The sequence below is a fragment of the Bos javanicus genome, chromosome 26 (genome assembly GCF_032452875.1).
Source record: "Bos javanicus breed banteng chromosome 26, ARS-OSU_banteng_1.0, whole genome shotgun sequence".
Lineage (NCBI taxonomy): Eukaryota > Metazoa > Chordata > Mammalia > Artiodactyla > Bovidae > Bos > Bos javanicus.
In genome coordinates, this window is record NC_083893.1 from 22,761,764 (window position 1) to 22,774,242 (window position 12,479).

The 12,479-nt window shown below is 53.9% G+C and overlaps 1 protein-coding gene across 4 annotated transcripts; it reads right to left on the reverse strand.

Moving 5' to 3' along the window:
- Positions 1-301: 301 nt before the first annotated feature.
- Positions 302-11,818, reverse strand: PITX3 (paired like homeodomain 3). 4 transcript variants are annotated; one of them, XM_061403260.1, is made up of 4 exons: positions 11,733-11,818; positions 2,115-2,248; positions 1,738-1,940; positions 302-1,221 (listed from the first exon to the last, which is right to left on the reverse strand). In XM_061403260.1, the coding sequence occupies exons 2-4, from the start codon at positions 2,230-2,232 to the stop codon at positions 634-636; spliced, it is 909 nt and encodes a 302-aa protein (XP_061259244.1). In that variant the 5' UTR covers positions 2,233-2,248; positions 11,733-11,818; the 3' UTR covers positions 302-633. The 4 variants fall into 4 exon arrangements, with proteins under 4 accessions (XP_061259244.1, XP_061259242.1, XP_061259243.1 ...); XM_061403258.1 differs by having other exon boundaries at positions 2,115-10,242; positions 11,733-11,813; XM_061403259.1 differs by lacking the exon at positions 11,733-11,818 and adding an exon at positions 10,123-11,726.
- Positions 11,819-12,479: the final 661 nt, after the last annotated feature.

The following is a 12,479-nucleotide window of genomic DNA, read 5'->3' on the forward strand; positions in this document are numbered from 1 at the left end:
GCTTCCTAAGTTCCAGAATTGACACTTCAAAGCTGACCTTCCAGTTATCCTCCATGAGACCACGAGGCGGCGCTGCAGTACCAGCTTTGTCCAAGCCATACACACCTACACAGACACGCACGCTTCGGGCGCCGCTTGGCTCCGGGAATCCCCAGGCCTCTCCATCCTGGGGTTGAGGGGTTGAGGACTGAAGCTCTAGAAGCCTCGACCCGCACATCTTTCCTGTAAACCCAGTTCTCCTTTAAAAATGGGGAAGGATGAGGGGAGGGAGCTCAACCGCAACTCTGAATCACCAGGCCTCTGACAGTCCGCGCACGTTTATTTCATTTATCTTTGAAAACCAGGGAGAGGGAGTCTGGAGAAGGCGAGGTGGGCCAAAGGTGAATTGGCCCCCCGGGGAACTGGTCCCTGTTCCTGGCCTTAGTCCCAGGGTCTCGGACTAAGGGTCCAGTCCGCCCCTCAGGCCTGGGAGTGGAGGAAGGCTCTCTCCTGAGCCGGCCGCCTCCCCAACCCCGACTGCCCGGCTCTCCTCTCAGACCCCGAGGGCGGGGGCAAGCCAGTCAAAACAACCCCAGTCCGTCGAGGCTGTGAATTACCGCCCCACCCTCAGGGATGATCGACGGGCAGCGCCCTTCAGACGGGCCGTTCCACAGCATACTGGCACGGACTGAGGTTGGCGGCCGGCGGCGGCCCCGGCACGGTGGGATAGCTGAAAGAGGCGTGCTGTTTGGCCTTGAGCCGCAGGCTGGCCAAACTCGAGTTACACGGGTCCCGATATACGTAGGGGGAAGAGGCGGCGGCGGCAGCTGCGGCTGCGGCCGAGGCGTAAGGGCAGGACACGGCCCCGGAGGACACCGCGGCTGGAGCCAGCCCGGGGGGCCCCCCGCCTAGGCCCTGCAAGGCCCCGTGCCCAGGCACGGTGCCTGGGGCGGTCGCGCCCGAGGGCACCATGGACGCGGAAATGGAACTGGGTGGCGAGAAGACGGGCTGCGAAGCCAGAGGCCCCACGTTGACCGAGTTGAAGGCGAACGGGAAGGTCTTGGCGGCGAGCGGCGGGCCGAGGGCCTTGGGTGGCCAGTTGCCGTACGAGTAGCCGGGGTACACCTCCTCGTAGGGCGGCACTAGCCCCCCGAGCGGCGCCGCGAAGCCGCCCTTGCACAACTCCGCCTGCTGGCTGCGCTCGCGCTTTCTCCACTTGGCGCGCCGGTTCTTGAACCACACCTGCGGGCGTGGGAGGAAGGTAGTCAGGACCTGGACCCCCAGGGCGGCTGGTGGACCGGTCGCCCAGGTGGGGGATTCAAGCGGGGTCCGGGTCCGGGCGGAGTATAAAGAAGATAAGGTGGCTGGAGGAGAATGGGGTGGTGGAGCAACGGCACGGGGTTGGGGAGGAGCGCATGCGGGACGGAGTCGGGGGTGACAGTATTGGGGGGTGGCGAGGGCAGCAGGAGGGGTCTAGGAGAGGTGAAGAGAAGAACCAGAGATAGTGCCAAGGGAGAAGAAGCGCTCCGTCTAGGGTGAGAGGGTGGAGGAAGAGAAGAGATTGGAGGTTGGTGGAAAAAAGGCCGTGGGGGCAGCGGGCCCTGGGCGAGGGACGTCGGATTTTGGGTCGGAGGAAGGGGCAGGCAGGGCAGAACTACAGGCTGCCGTTTCCGAAGCTGCTTGCTGAGCGGCCCGCGAGAGGGAGGCCCGAGGTGGAAGGGAGGGTGGTGGTGGAGGGAGACCGCCGAGGGTCCGTACCCGCACGCGGGCCTCGGTGAGGTTGGTCCACACGGCGATCTCTTCGCGCGTACTCATATCGGGGTAGCGGTTCCTCTGAAAGGTCGCTTCCAGCTCCTGCAGCTGCTGGCTGGTGAAGTGCGTGCGCTGCCGCCGCTGCTTTTTCTTCAGCGAGCCGTCTTCCGGGGAGCCGCCGGGCAGCGAAACCGAGGCCTTCTCCGAATCTGGGAGCCGGGGTGGGGTCTGTCACAGCACATCCTTGCCTGCGCGGATTCCCTGGCTCGGGGACTTCCTCCGTGGGCCGCCCCCCACCTCGCACCCGGGCTCCCACTCCCGGGTCCCACCCGGTTAGGGATGGAGCTTTTATTTCCCCCACCCCCAGAAGGGGGCGCGCTCACCGCTGTGCTCTTGGCCCTTGCAGCCGTGTTCGGGGAGTGGGGGGTGGGGGGTGCCCGCATCTGACAGCGAGAGGGCCGGGCTCCGGGCCTCTGCCTCGCTCAGCAGGCCGAACTCCATTGGGGGCTCGAGAACTCTGAAGGTAAGAGAAGACACAGACCAGGTTAATGGGAATAAAATCTCCAGGTTATCTCGTTCCCAGTACAGAAGTGTTTCCCCATCTTCCCCTTTCTCAACCACCAACATAAAGCTACCCTTCTAATCTGAGGTGCCCTAGGTTAGAATGGGGAAACAGCAGCCTAAGTGGGGAAAGGTGCCTACTCAGAGGTTTCATACACAGTTATACACACTAGATTTTGATTTGTTCCATGCTGGGCATCTAGAACAGTTGGCAGTTGGTGTTCAATAATCATTGAATTAGTGAAAACCTCACTATAGCACATTGCATACCACACACCACATCCTTAAAAAATCAAATTCCCTCTCACACGAATGCCCAATATCCCCATAAACTCAAACGTGCCTCTCAGCCAGTCTGAACCTGTGTTATTCACTCTCCCATGGGACGGATTTGCTTTTGAACCAGACCTGATACTTTCCCTGTAAGGAGAATCACTGCTATCATTTATGAGTACTAACTATGTGCCTTCACCTCATTATCTCTCCTCACAAGAATGGATCAATGTTAGGTATGATCACCCTTTTTTAGGCGTGGAAACTGAGACATGAAGTAATGATGAAGATCACAAAGTTTGTAAGTAGTAGAGTTATGATCTGAATCAGGTCTGTGAGATTCCTAAGATATGCTTTTGTTTGCTTTTTCAAACTGTGTTCTTTGGGGTCCTCCCTGCCCTGCAAACTCCCTCAGGGACTGGAACTCAGAGCTAACCTCAGGGATAGAAATCTAGCCTGATCTTACTCAGGTCAGCTTCAACTAGGGCAGCCCTGCTTTTGTCGGTTTTATTTATGCTTTCTTGAGAGACTTCATTTGAAGAAAGGGTTCTAGGATCAAAAACAAGTTTAAGAATCTTGTCTGCTTCTGTACATTGCACCCCATGAGTCACCACTCTCTCCCACGCCCTCCTGAAGTCCCACCTCAGGCTGTGGGTGTAGGTTTCTTAAAAGCCACTTCTGACCATTACTCCCCATGCCAAATCTCTCCTGACATTGCCCAGGAGCCTGCCTGGGTCCTCCTCCAGGTCTCCCCCTGCAGGGTCCCCCTTTCTGCTAGCTCTCCCAGGCCCCCTCTGGTGGGAGGAAGGGAAAGGGGCACTAGTGGGACTCAAGACTCCAGATGCCTCTTGGTCAGAGGAGAACCAATGGAGGCTAAGGACCAAGGAGCAGGGGTGAAGAGCTATGTAGGGGGGCGGGGTCCATCTGCCTCCCCATTAAGAGGGACTTAATGCAGGCTGTGCAAGGTGGCATTAATGTGGCGGATTAGCCCAGATAGAGACGTGTGTCACTTGGCTGCTCTGAATTGATTAGGAGCCTTTCTAAGAGAGGCGCAGATGGGCAGTGGCCTGTATTTGCACACGGTAATGCCCCCTTCAACCAGCTCAGACATGACAGCTGCCCCCCCCCGCCCCCGCACCAAGCTAGTTTGAGTGGGACAGAGGTCAAGGCAGGAGGCTGAGAAACAGTCCTTATTCTTTCCACGGGCAGAGAGGACTAGACCTTAGACCCCTTCCTAGGGTTGGAGAAGCAGGACTGAAGGGAACCCCAAAGGAAGGAGAGAAGTCAGGCCAGGGATGGGAGGGCTCAGCTTCCCTCGCCTTCCAGGTCTGAGGACAGAGTCAGAGGCTTAGGACTGGGCTGATGATGCTCCCATAGAAGGGAGAGGCCCTTGGGAGGGACCTGGAGCAGCCTGGACTAGTAGCTCTTCCCAAGTAGCTGTGGAGGCTTAGAACTAACAGGTGGAAAAAGGGGTGCTCTGAAATCTCTTCATACCCTAAGATGCCCTCAAAATTGCAAACCACACCCCTGACTTCTCCAGAGGCCCACAGGAGCAATGCAGAGCTGGGAAAAGAAGGACAGTTGGGTTTGCCTGTAGGAAAAGCTGAATTCCACGATTGCCATTCATCCTTCCAGTCTGCTTTGGCTCCAGACTTCCCATTTTCCAAACTCCCCCTTCCCCAAGCATTCCATACCTGTGTCTTGGTTTCACCCTTTATTTCAGCAGAGGGAGGCAGAGTGAGGAAAGATAAGGGCCAGAATAAAAGACGAGACTGAGAAAGCAGAGTTCAGGCTGTGTGTTCCCAAAGACAGACAGACACATATGCAGACAAATACAGGCCCCCTCTCAGACAAAATAAGCACTTGGACTTGGAGCTAGAGGCATACAAACACACACTCTCTCCCACACATGTGCCCCCACATTCAGGCAGACAGACACACACCGTCACACAGTCTCCTCTCTCTGTGACAGGGACAGCTGCCTCGGCTGTTTTGGAGCTAGCCATTATCCCCCCTCCCCCTTCCTGGCCCCTTTGAACCTCAGCTCTCAGTCCCAGGAACTAAGGACTCTGTGGGGGAGGAGGAAGCCCGAGGAGCCAGCGAAGTGGTCTATGCTCAGTGGCTGCTGGGGATAGCCTGTTTGGCTGAGTGGGGGAAGGTATGAGAATGCTGGAAGAATAGGATGGGGTCGTGGTGGGGGCAGAAAGTGATGAGCACCCCCCCAATCCCGCCCTGACCCAGGAAAGTAATCTGGTATACCGCAAAGAAACTAGGTTTAGATTCAAAAGATCTGAGTTCATGTCCTGGATCCTCAATTTACTAGCTGTGTGTCCTTGGCAAATTACCTCTCTGGGCATGTTCTTTTCATCTGTAAAAGTAAGATTATAATTCCTTCTCTACCTCTCTTCAGTATTGTGAAGAGGTTAAAATAAAACATAACATTTAAAAATGAGTAGGGGTCAAACTCTATCCAAGTTTTTTTCTCATTTATTGAAATGAGAAGGTTGGGCACCTTCTATGAGCTAGGCATTGAGTAAGGTGCTCAGGATAGAGTCAGAAATAAGGGATCATTTTTGTCTCTGCCTTTGCTTGACTGGTTCACCTCCCTAGCTTCTGTCTCCCAGTGAAAAATTGCTCTGTGAATAAAGGTGAGTATGCTGGATTTTAGAGAGGGATGCATGTGTGTGTTGTGAGCGCTCTGTTCGAAACCTAAAAGTGGGCCCAGTCAATAAGGAAACAGCCACATGGGTGGAGTAGCCCAAACTGGGAGCTAATCTGGGGACCCGGGATGGGTAGGAGAGGAAAGAATGAAGGCTTCAGACTCTTGACTGCGTTAGTAATAGCAGCAAGAGGAAAGGCGGTTGAGAAGGGCCCTGCCTATGAAGCTGAAAAGGTAGGAACACTAATGCCAAGAAGGCAACAGAGAGAGAGAGGGTGGGGGCAGAGGCCTCTAGCAGATTGTGTCCGGTGGGCTGGTCAGGCAGAGGCTGGGGGCGCCAAGCTGTTGTCTGAGCTGGAGACAGGCTGGCTGAGGATTAAGCTCCCCCAAACTGCTGGAGGTCGGGAAGCTGGGGAGTTGGGACTGCAGCCAGGGACTTCGCCTCACTCAGTGGACAGGGATAAGCAATAGGTCTAGAAGCCACAGGTTTGGTTGATGCTGGTCAGACATACCAGGAAAGACCAGAGAGAGTCAAGAGATAACAGTGGTGCTGAGTTCAGCTCTTGGGGTGGGGGGCCTCCTGCCCCACCCAAGCCTTTCTGACAGGCCCTGCAGGGGATAGATACATAGCCCAGTACCACTGGTTTCAAGGTGACAATCCCAGCCCTAGGGAGAATAGAGGGCTTGCAGGTGACCTTTGACTCTGAAATACAGCATGGAATTACAGGAAGCTGTCATGGACCACAGTAAGAACAAAATATCCAAGATAATTAAAGTGGGAGAACAGAGACTGCCCCAGAGCAGAGAGGCTATAGTGGGGAGGCCATGATTTCTAAGGGACACAACTTATGGCAAGAAGGTTACTTCCATGTGCACCCACTTTTGTCCTGAAGACAAAGGGTAGACGAGGGCCATAGCCAGAGAGCCCCTAAGTAGTTGTAAGTGCAATGCCCAAAGCACAAGGTACACCCTGGAACTGAAATGGGAGAAAACCTTTTTCTTGCAGAGACTGAATGAAAAGGAAGATAAGAGGGGATGGAGTTGTAATGCTGTAGCTCAGCTCAGCCAGCAGTAAGTTAGTGAATAGGTGAAGAGTTGACTCATTGGAAAAGACTCTGATGCTGGGAGGGATTGGGGGCAGGAGGAGAAGGGGACAACAGAGGATGAGATGGATAGCATCACTGACTCGATGGACGTGAGTCTGAGTGAACTCCGGGAGTTGGTGATGGACAGGGAGGCCCGGCGTGCTGCGATTCATGGGGTCGCAAAGAGTCAGACACGACTGAGCGACTGATCTGATCTGAGAGCCCTAAACAGGATGGAACCTGAAACTAAAAGTGAGGCCCTTAAGTGGACACAGCCTCATGTACATTAGGGATGCTGAGCATCCACACTGTCTGGTCTCCTGAGTTGCTGTGAGCAAATGAAAGCAAAGGAAGACAGCCATGGACAAGGTTCAACAGCCCCAAGAGGAAACCCTAAGACTCAGGTGGAGGCATCAATGATTTGATGCACTTACTTTATCAAGGGGTAAATCAGGGATTGGGCTTCCCAGGTGGCTCAGTGGTAAAGAATCTGCCTACCAAGCAGGAGATGCAGGTTTGATCCCTGGGTCAGGAAGATCCCCTGCAGAAGGAAATGGCAACCCACCCCAGTATTCTTGCCTGGGAAATCCCACGGTCAGAGAAGATACCCAAGAACAGTAAGGGCACAAGACCCTAACTTCTAAGAGCTTACAGTCTGGGGAGGCAAACAGAGCATAGGATAAAATGATGGACTGCATGGGCCTGACTCTCAGATGGTGGAAGCTCAGAGACACAGAAGCCCGTGTAAGGTGGCATCAAGTTTTGGGGCTCAGAGAATGTAGCTGCTCTGGAAATTAGAGAGGCAGAGAAGGCAGCGGAAGCTTCTAAATAAAAGAGCCAGGGTCTCGATGGGGGCAATGGGAGATCATCAGAAAAACGTGGTCAGGCTGTGGAGGCATCCAATGAGGGGCAAAGGGTTGGGGTTCAGCTAGAGAATTCTCAGCTTTTCTATGAAAAACTCCCCTAAGACTAGTAAGAGAGAATATAGTATGGGAAACTAGGGGTACAACCTGAAAGAGCTGCCGCCAGTATGAAATTTCTTTGAGATCTTCAGCCTTATGTTAAAATTGGAAGCAAATTTTGCATTCTATCCCACATTCATGTTTGTTTTAAAAAAATCAATCTATTTATTTTAATTGGAGGCTAATTACAATATTTTAGTGATTTTTGCCATACGTTGACATGAATCAGCTATGGGTGTACATGTGTCCCCCATCCTGAACCCCCTTCCCACCTCCTTCCTCATCCCATCCCTCAGGGTCCATCCCAGTGCACCAGCCCTGAGCACCTTGTCTCATGCATTGAACCTGGACTGGCGATCTATTTCACATATGATAATATACATGTTTCAACGCTATTCTCTCAAATCATCCCACCCTCGCCTTCTCCCACAGAGCCCAAAAGTCTGTTCTTTACATCTGTGTCTCTTTTGCTGTCTTGCATATAGGGTCATCGTTACCATCTTTCTAAATTCCATATATATGTGTTAATATACTGCATTGGTATTTTTCTTTCTGACTTACTTCACTCTGTATAATTTAATACAAAAATAATATTTTCTCTTCAAATCTCCAAGAGACATCTTCAAGTGACATCACCACACCAGGAAGATGGACCCAGTGTAGCCTGCAGTGTCATGCCACTCCCACTCCTATACTGCCCCCTGCAACCCGCTACTGAGAAGCAGTGCTCCAAGCAGAGAGAGTGACTTAAAAGCAATATCTTTGGGATCTTTTTTGGGCAATGATGAGCAGAATGGATTGGGCAGGGGAGAAATAGGAAAGGGGAAACTATTAACTGACAGATGAAAAGTAAAGAAGGCCTCAGGGGAGGAAAAGTAGTAGGGAGAGTTCTAAGAGTGGCTTTCTCACCCCACATCTTCTCTTCTGTTTCCCTATCACTCATCATAGGTCCCTGTCAGTGACCAGAGACTAGACACTCTAGATATTCCCAAAGCTCAGGACCTGGGTGCCATCTTCAGGTTAGTTGCCTCCCCTACATGCTAGGAAGCATCACTTAGATTGAATGGAGAAGAAAAGATTTGAGTAGTGTGTTTCTCTTATGCTCACCCCCAACTTAGCTCCAGCATGCCTCCCTTGCCCTCTATTCCTGGACCTGGGTTCTGGGCCCATATTCACATCCTTGAGCTGGAGGCAGGGAGGGATCAGATCAGGATATTTGGTCTGAGAGAGTAGGCATTTGGGGAGTTCCCTAGAACTCTTCTCAAGGAGGGATGGGGATAGTGGGTGGCATCTGAAGTCTAGGATAGGGTGTCCCATCTGTCACTGAGAATCTTCCTGTGGCTGGACCACAGATGCTAGCAGGCTGATCTAAGGTTTGAGAGGCACCCTTCCAAACGAAGATTCTGTGCTTACAGTGGACCTACAGTTTGAGCATAATAATATCAGTAATGTTTCTTATTACTGTGTTTCTTCTCCATTTGCAAAGGGGCTTCCAAATACATGATTTCATTGAACTCTTACAACCACCTTATATGCCCGGAATGACCATTCCATTTCACCTCTAAAAGATAAATTTGTCCATGGTTATAGAGATTGAAGTGGAGAAGGCAATGGCACCCCACTCCAGTACTCTTGCCTGGAGAATCCCATGGACGGAGGAGCCTGGTGGGCTGCAGTCCATAGGGTCGCTAAGAGTCAGACACGACTGAGCGACTTCACTTTCACTTTTCACTTTCATGCATTGGAGAAGGAAATGGTAACCCACTCCGGTGTTCTTGCCTGGAGAATCCCAGGGATGGTGGAGCATGATGGGCTGCCGTCTATGGGGTCGCACAGAGTCGGACACGACTGAAGTGACTTAGCAGCAGTAGCAGCAGCATAGAGATTGAAGAGGTTCTAATCCAGTTCTCCTAAGACCAGGGACTGAGCTCTTGCCACTCCTCGCCCCCTCCACCCCAGCTACCATTTGTGGCTCTGACATGCATTGATCCTTCCAAGCCCTTAAGGGATTCCATTTCTACTTCCTGCCTTTACCACCTCCCTGGAAATGAGCTCGGGAAGTTTGCTGCCCACTGTGTGCCAAGGAACATTTTCCCATTCATCCTGTGCTTGCATCATTCCAGTTCTAAGAGGCCCCCTCATCTCTGGTTTCAGGATCTGGGGAGCAAACAAATCTGCTTATCTAGGTCTTTCCTTATTTTGTGGATTTCCATCCTATCTCACTTTCCAGAGGCCTAAACTTTCAAGTTTGCTCTCTCCAGCAGCCCCTAGCTCCTCCTTCTGCCACCATTCTCTGACCCTTCACTAGGTCCATGACATTCTTCCTAAGAGCCAGTGACCAGGCATTCAATCAGCTAAACAACTTTATGCAGGGACAAGAGAAGGTTCTGTCTTTTGTTTCCAGCCATCTTTATTATAATGCCATTGCCTTTTTGGCAAAAGCAGAATCTAGGGGTATGGTCTTCAGAGCACCATCTGTAACGCCTTCCCTATTCCGTTCCTGACTCAGATCCCTTCATTTCACCCATAATTTCAGTGTTTTCCAAAGACAATAGGAGCACAAGCCCCTTGAAAAGGGTATCAAAATGTGATGGGGAGTGACTGGGATGTGACTCTATATTTATCAAAAAGGGATGAGGGACAAAAGAGTTTGGAAAACAATGTCCTAGCCAGTGATAAGTGAACTTTAAAATTAAGGAGTGGAGGTGGGAGTGTGGGGAAGACGTATGGGGAGTGTGGTGAGGGTGAGAAAGGTTGGAACCCACTTGTTTAGATTACTCATTGCTGAATATATTACCCTGCACTTGTCCCCATGAAACTCAGTCACAAAACGGGCTGTTTGCTTACTTACATAGATCAGAAGAGTTCCCTCTACTTTGTTCCCTTCAGCTTAACTGGGTTCTGGTTAAAGAGTTGGAGTCAGAGTGGGCGGTCATTGTATGGATCCAAAGAAATCAGGGCCCTCTCCCAGCTGTAGGAAAAGCAAATAGGGTAGTTGGGTAGGGCTGAGACATCCTTCCCAACCAGAGATGGAGGGCAATCTGGGTCCTGTGTTGGATCCCAGTGTCTGGATCCCATGTGTCTCCAACTCAGCCACCAGGGTGGTGGGGAGATTGGTGGGACTGAGGAAGCAAAAAGGGAAACAAGACCCCAGAGTTTGCTTTGCTAAAGGGCTGCAGTTTTCTCTTTGGGCCTGGGCTCCTGCCTACTGTGGGAAAGGAGACTCTAGCCTGGTGAAATCCAGGCAGAGTCTGGGGTGGGGTGTCTGGTCAGCTGTACTGGAATTAGGGGTGACTGAGTTTGTGAGGGAACTGAAGCTGTCAGGGGCTTGTGCTAGGCTCCTCCTTGCCCCCCTCCTTGCCCTTTGTGAGTCATTCCTTCCTTTCCTACTTTTGATTCCCACTAGCAGTCCCACCATTGCTCCGTCTCCACAAATCTGGATTCTGGAAGTCCGGGGTGATGCTCGGAACATGTCTAATCTAGGTTGGAGAGGGAATGTCTCCGGGTGCCACTCCAACCCAAGGCCACGTATCAGCTTTCACTCTCGGTCCCTGCTCCCTGCCCCGCAGCCCCTAGCAGAGAGACAAGTTTGCAAAGTGTGAACTGGGATTCTAGGCAACCCACCACAGCGAACCCCACCGTACACGCAGCCCCTGGCCAGGCGCTGCGGGGTAATGAACATGCCACTCGGCCAGGGACATTCTGTCCACCGCTGCCCGACACAGCGTCTGCTCTAGAGAGACCAACCTAGCTTCCCCGGACATTCTGTCCGCTTTGAGAACCGCGCGCGGCGGACATTCCGTCCGATTCCCTGGCTTTCCCAGGTCGGAACCCATCAGGGCCCTGGGATCCGCCAGACCCGTCGTCTGGTCACTTGGACTACCTAACCTCGGCCCTGCAGCCCGAACAGCGGCCATCTGACACGGTCGCTGTCGGGTTCTCACAACACGGCTCCTATCCCAACTGCAAAGCAGCTACGAAGAAAAGCGTGTGCGACTAACACACCCCTGCTCCCAGGCCCTGGAGTCTGAGACCCAGCCCGGGGGCGTCTGGCATTGCCAACTGCCCCCTTGCTGGGCGGCCGCCGCCAGCTCCCCCCGCTGGCCACAACCCTTTTAGCACCCGGGCTGTCGGCCCCGCGCCCCAGGTTCCCAGGGAGCTTCCTGACAATTGGTTTCCCAACGCTGCGCCGCTTCGCAGAGCTCCTGTCCTGACCTCATGACTCCGACTTCTCTTCGGATCCCTCGAATCTTCCCCTTCTAAGTCCCCCGAGTCCTGGCTCTAAGTTTCCCCTTTTCTAAGTCCTGGCCCCAGGTCTACAGTCCGTTCTCCCAGTCTCGACCTGTTCCCCAGGCACCGTTCTACAGTTCAGCCGCCCTAGGTCCCGTTTTAGGGATCCCGAAGTCCGGCCATGGCCCCTCTGCCCGGTGAGCCCCTGTCCCCGCATGGTCAAGCACTCACAGTGAGTCCCGCAGCAGGCAGACTCCCGGCAGCGGCGGCGGCGGCCGCAGTCTGGAGGGCAAGCAGGGGCCAGAGGCCGGGCACCCGGCCGGGGTGGGGGCCGCCCCCCTGAGCCCGGGGCCGCCGCTCCGCTCCGGCGCTCCCGGACTCGCTGGGAGAGAGTAAGCCTCGCCGCGGACTGCCACCCCCCGCCAGCGCCCATTCACTTTATGGCAGCCCAGGGCGCCCCCAGCCAGCAGCGGCTAGCCTCGCGCATCGGGCCCCGCCCCCTTCCAGCTGCACTGCCGGGGCTCCACCCTTTCCAGCTGTGAATTTTCTGGCCCCGCCCTCAGGGGAGGGGTCTGGCCGGCGCGGAGCCAACAGCCCCGCCCCCCGGCCAATCGGAGGCCCTCCTCAGCAACTGGGCCACGCCCCTCCCCACGTGGCTGAAACAGCGCTCGCGGAGAACTGCGTGAACTGGGTATCCCCACCGAGCTCGGGCGGGTAGGCTGCGAGATGGGGCCAGGCAACCACCCTGAGCGAAGTGGAACCGGTGCTGGGGGATAGAGCCAGGTGGGGGTGGGGGGGCGCACGGCCCGGGAGAGACCGCGGGGTTTCAGCACTCAGACTTCGTTGCCGCTCAAATTTCGGTGATTTTCTCCACTTGTCGCTGTCTGTCTCTCTGCCCTTTTGTCTCAGCTCCAATCCTCCCACTTCTCGCCTTTTTTTTTCCTTCGCCACCACTTTGCTTTTTCTGTTTGTCTCACT

Excerpts from the sequence above, each read along its gene's own strand:
- PITX3 (XM_061403258.1), bottom strand. The coding sequence starts at position 2,358 with ATGTTGGTGGTTGAGAAAGGGGAAGATGGGGAAACACTTCTGTACTGG. Across the intron at positions 1,941-2,114 it reads CAAGGGCCAAGAGCACAGCG|ATTCGGAGAAGGCCTCGGTT; the intron begins GTGAGCGCGCCC and ends CCCGGCTCCCAG. Across the intron at positions 1,222-1,737 it reads TCACCGAGGCCCGCGTGCGG|GTGTGGTTCAAGAACCGGCG; the intron begins GTACGGACCCTC and ends CCACGCCCGCAG.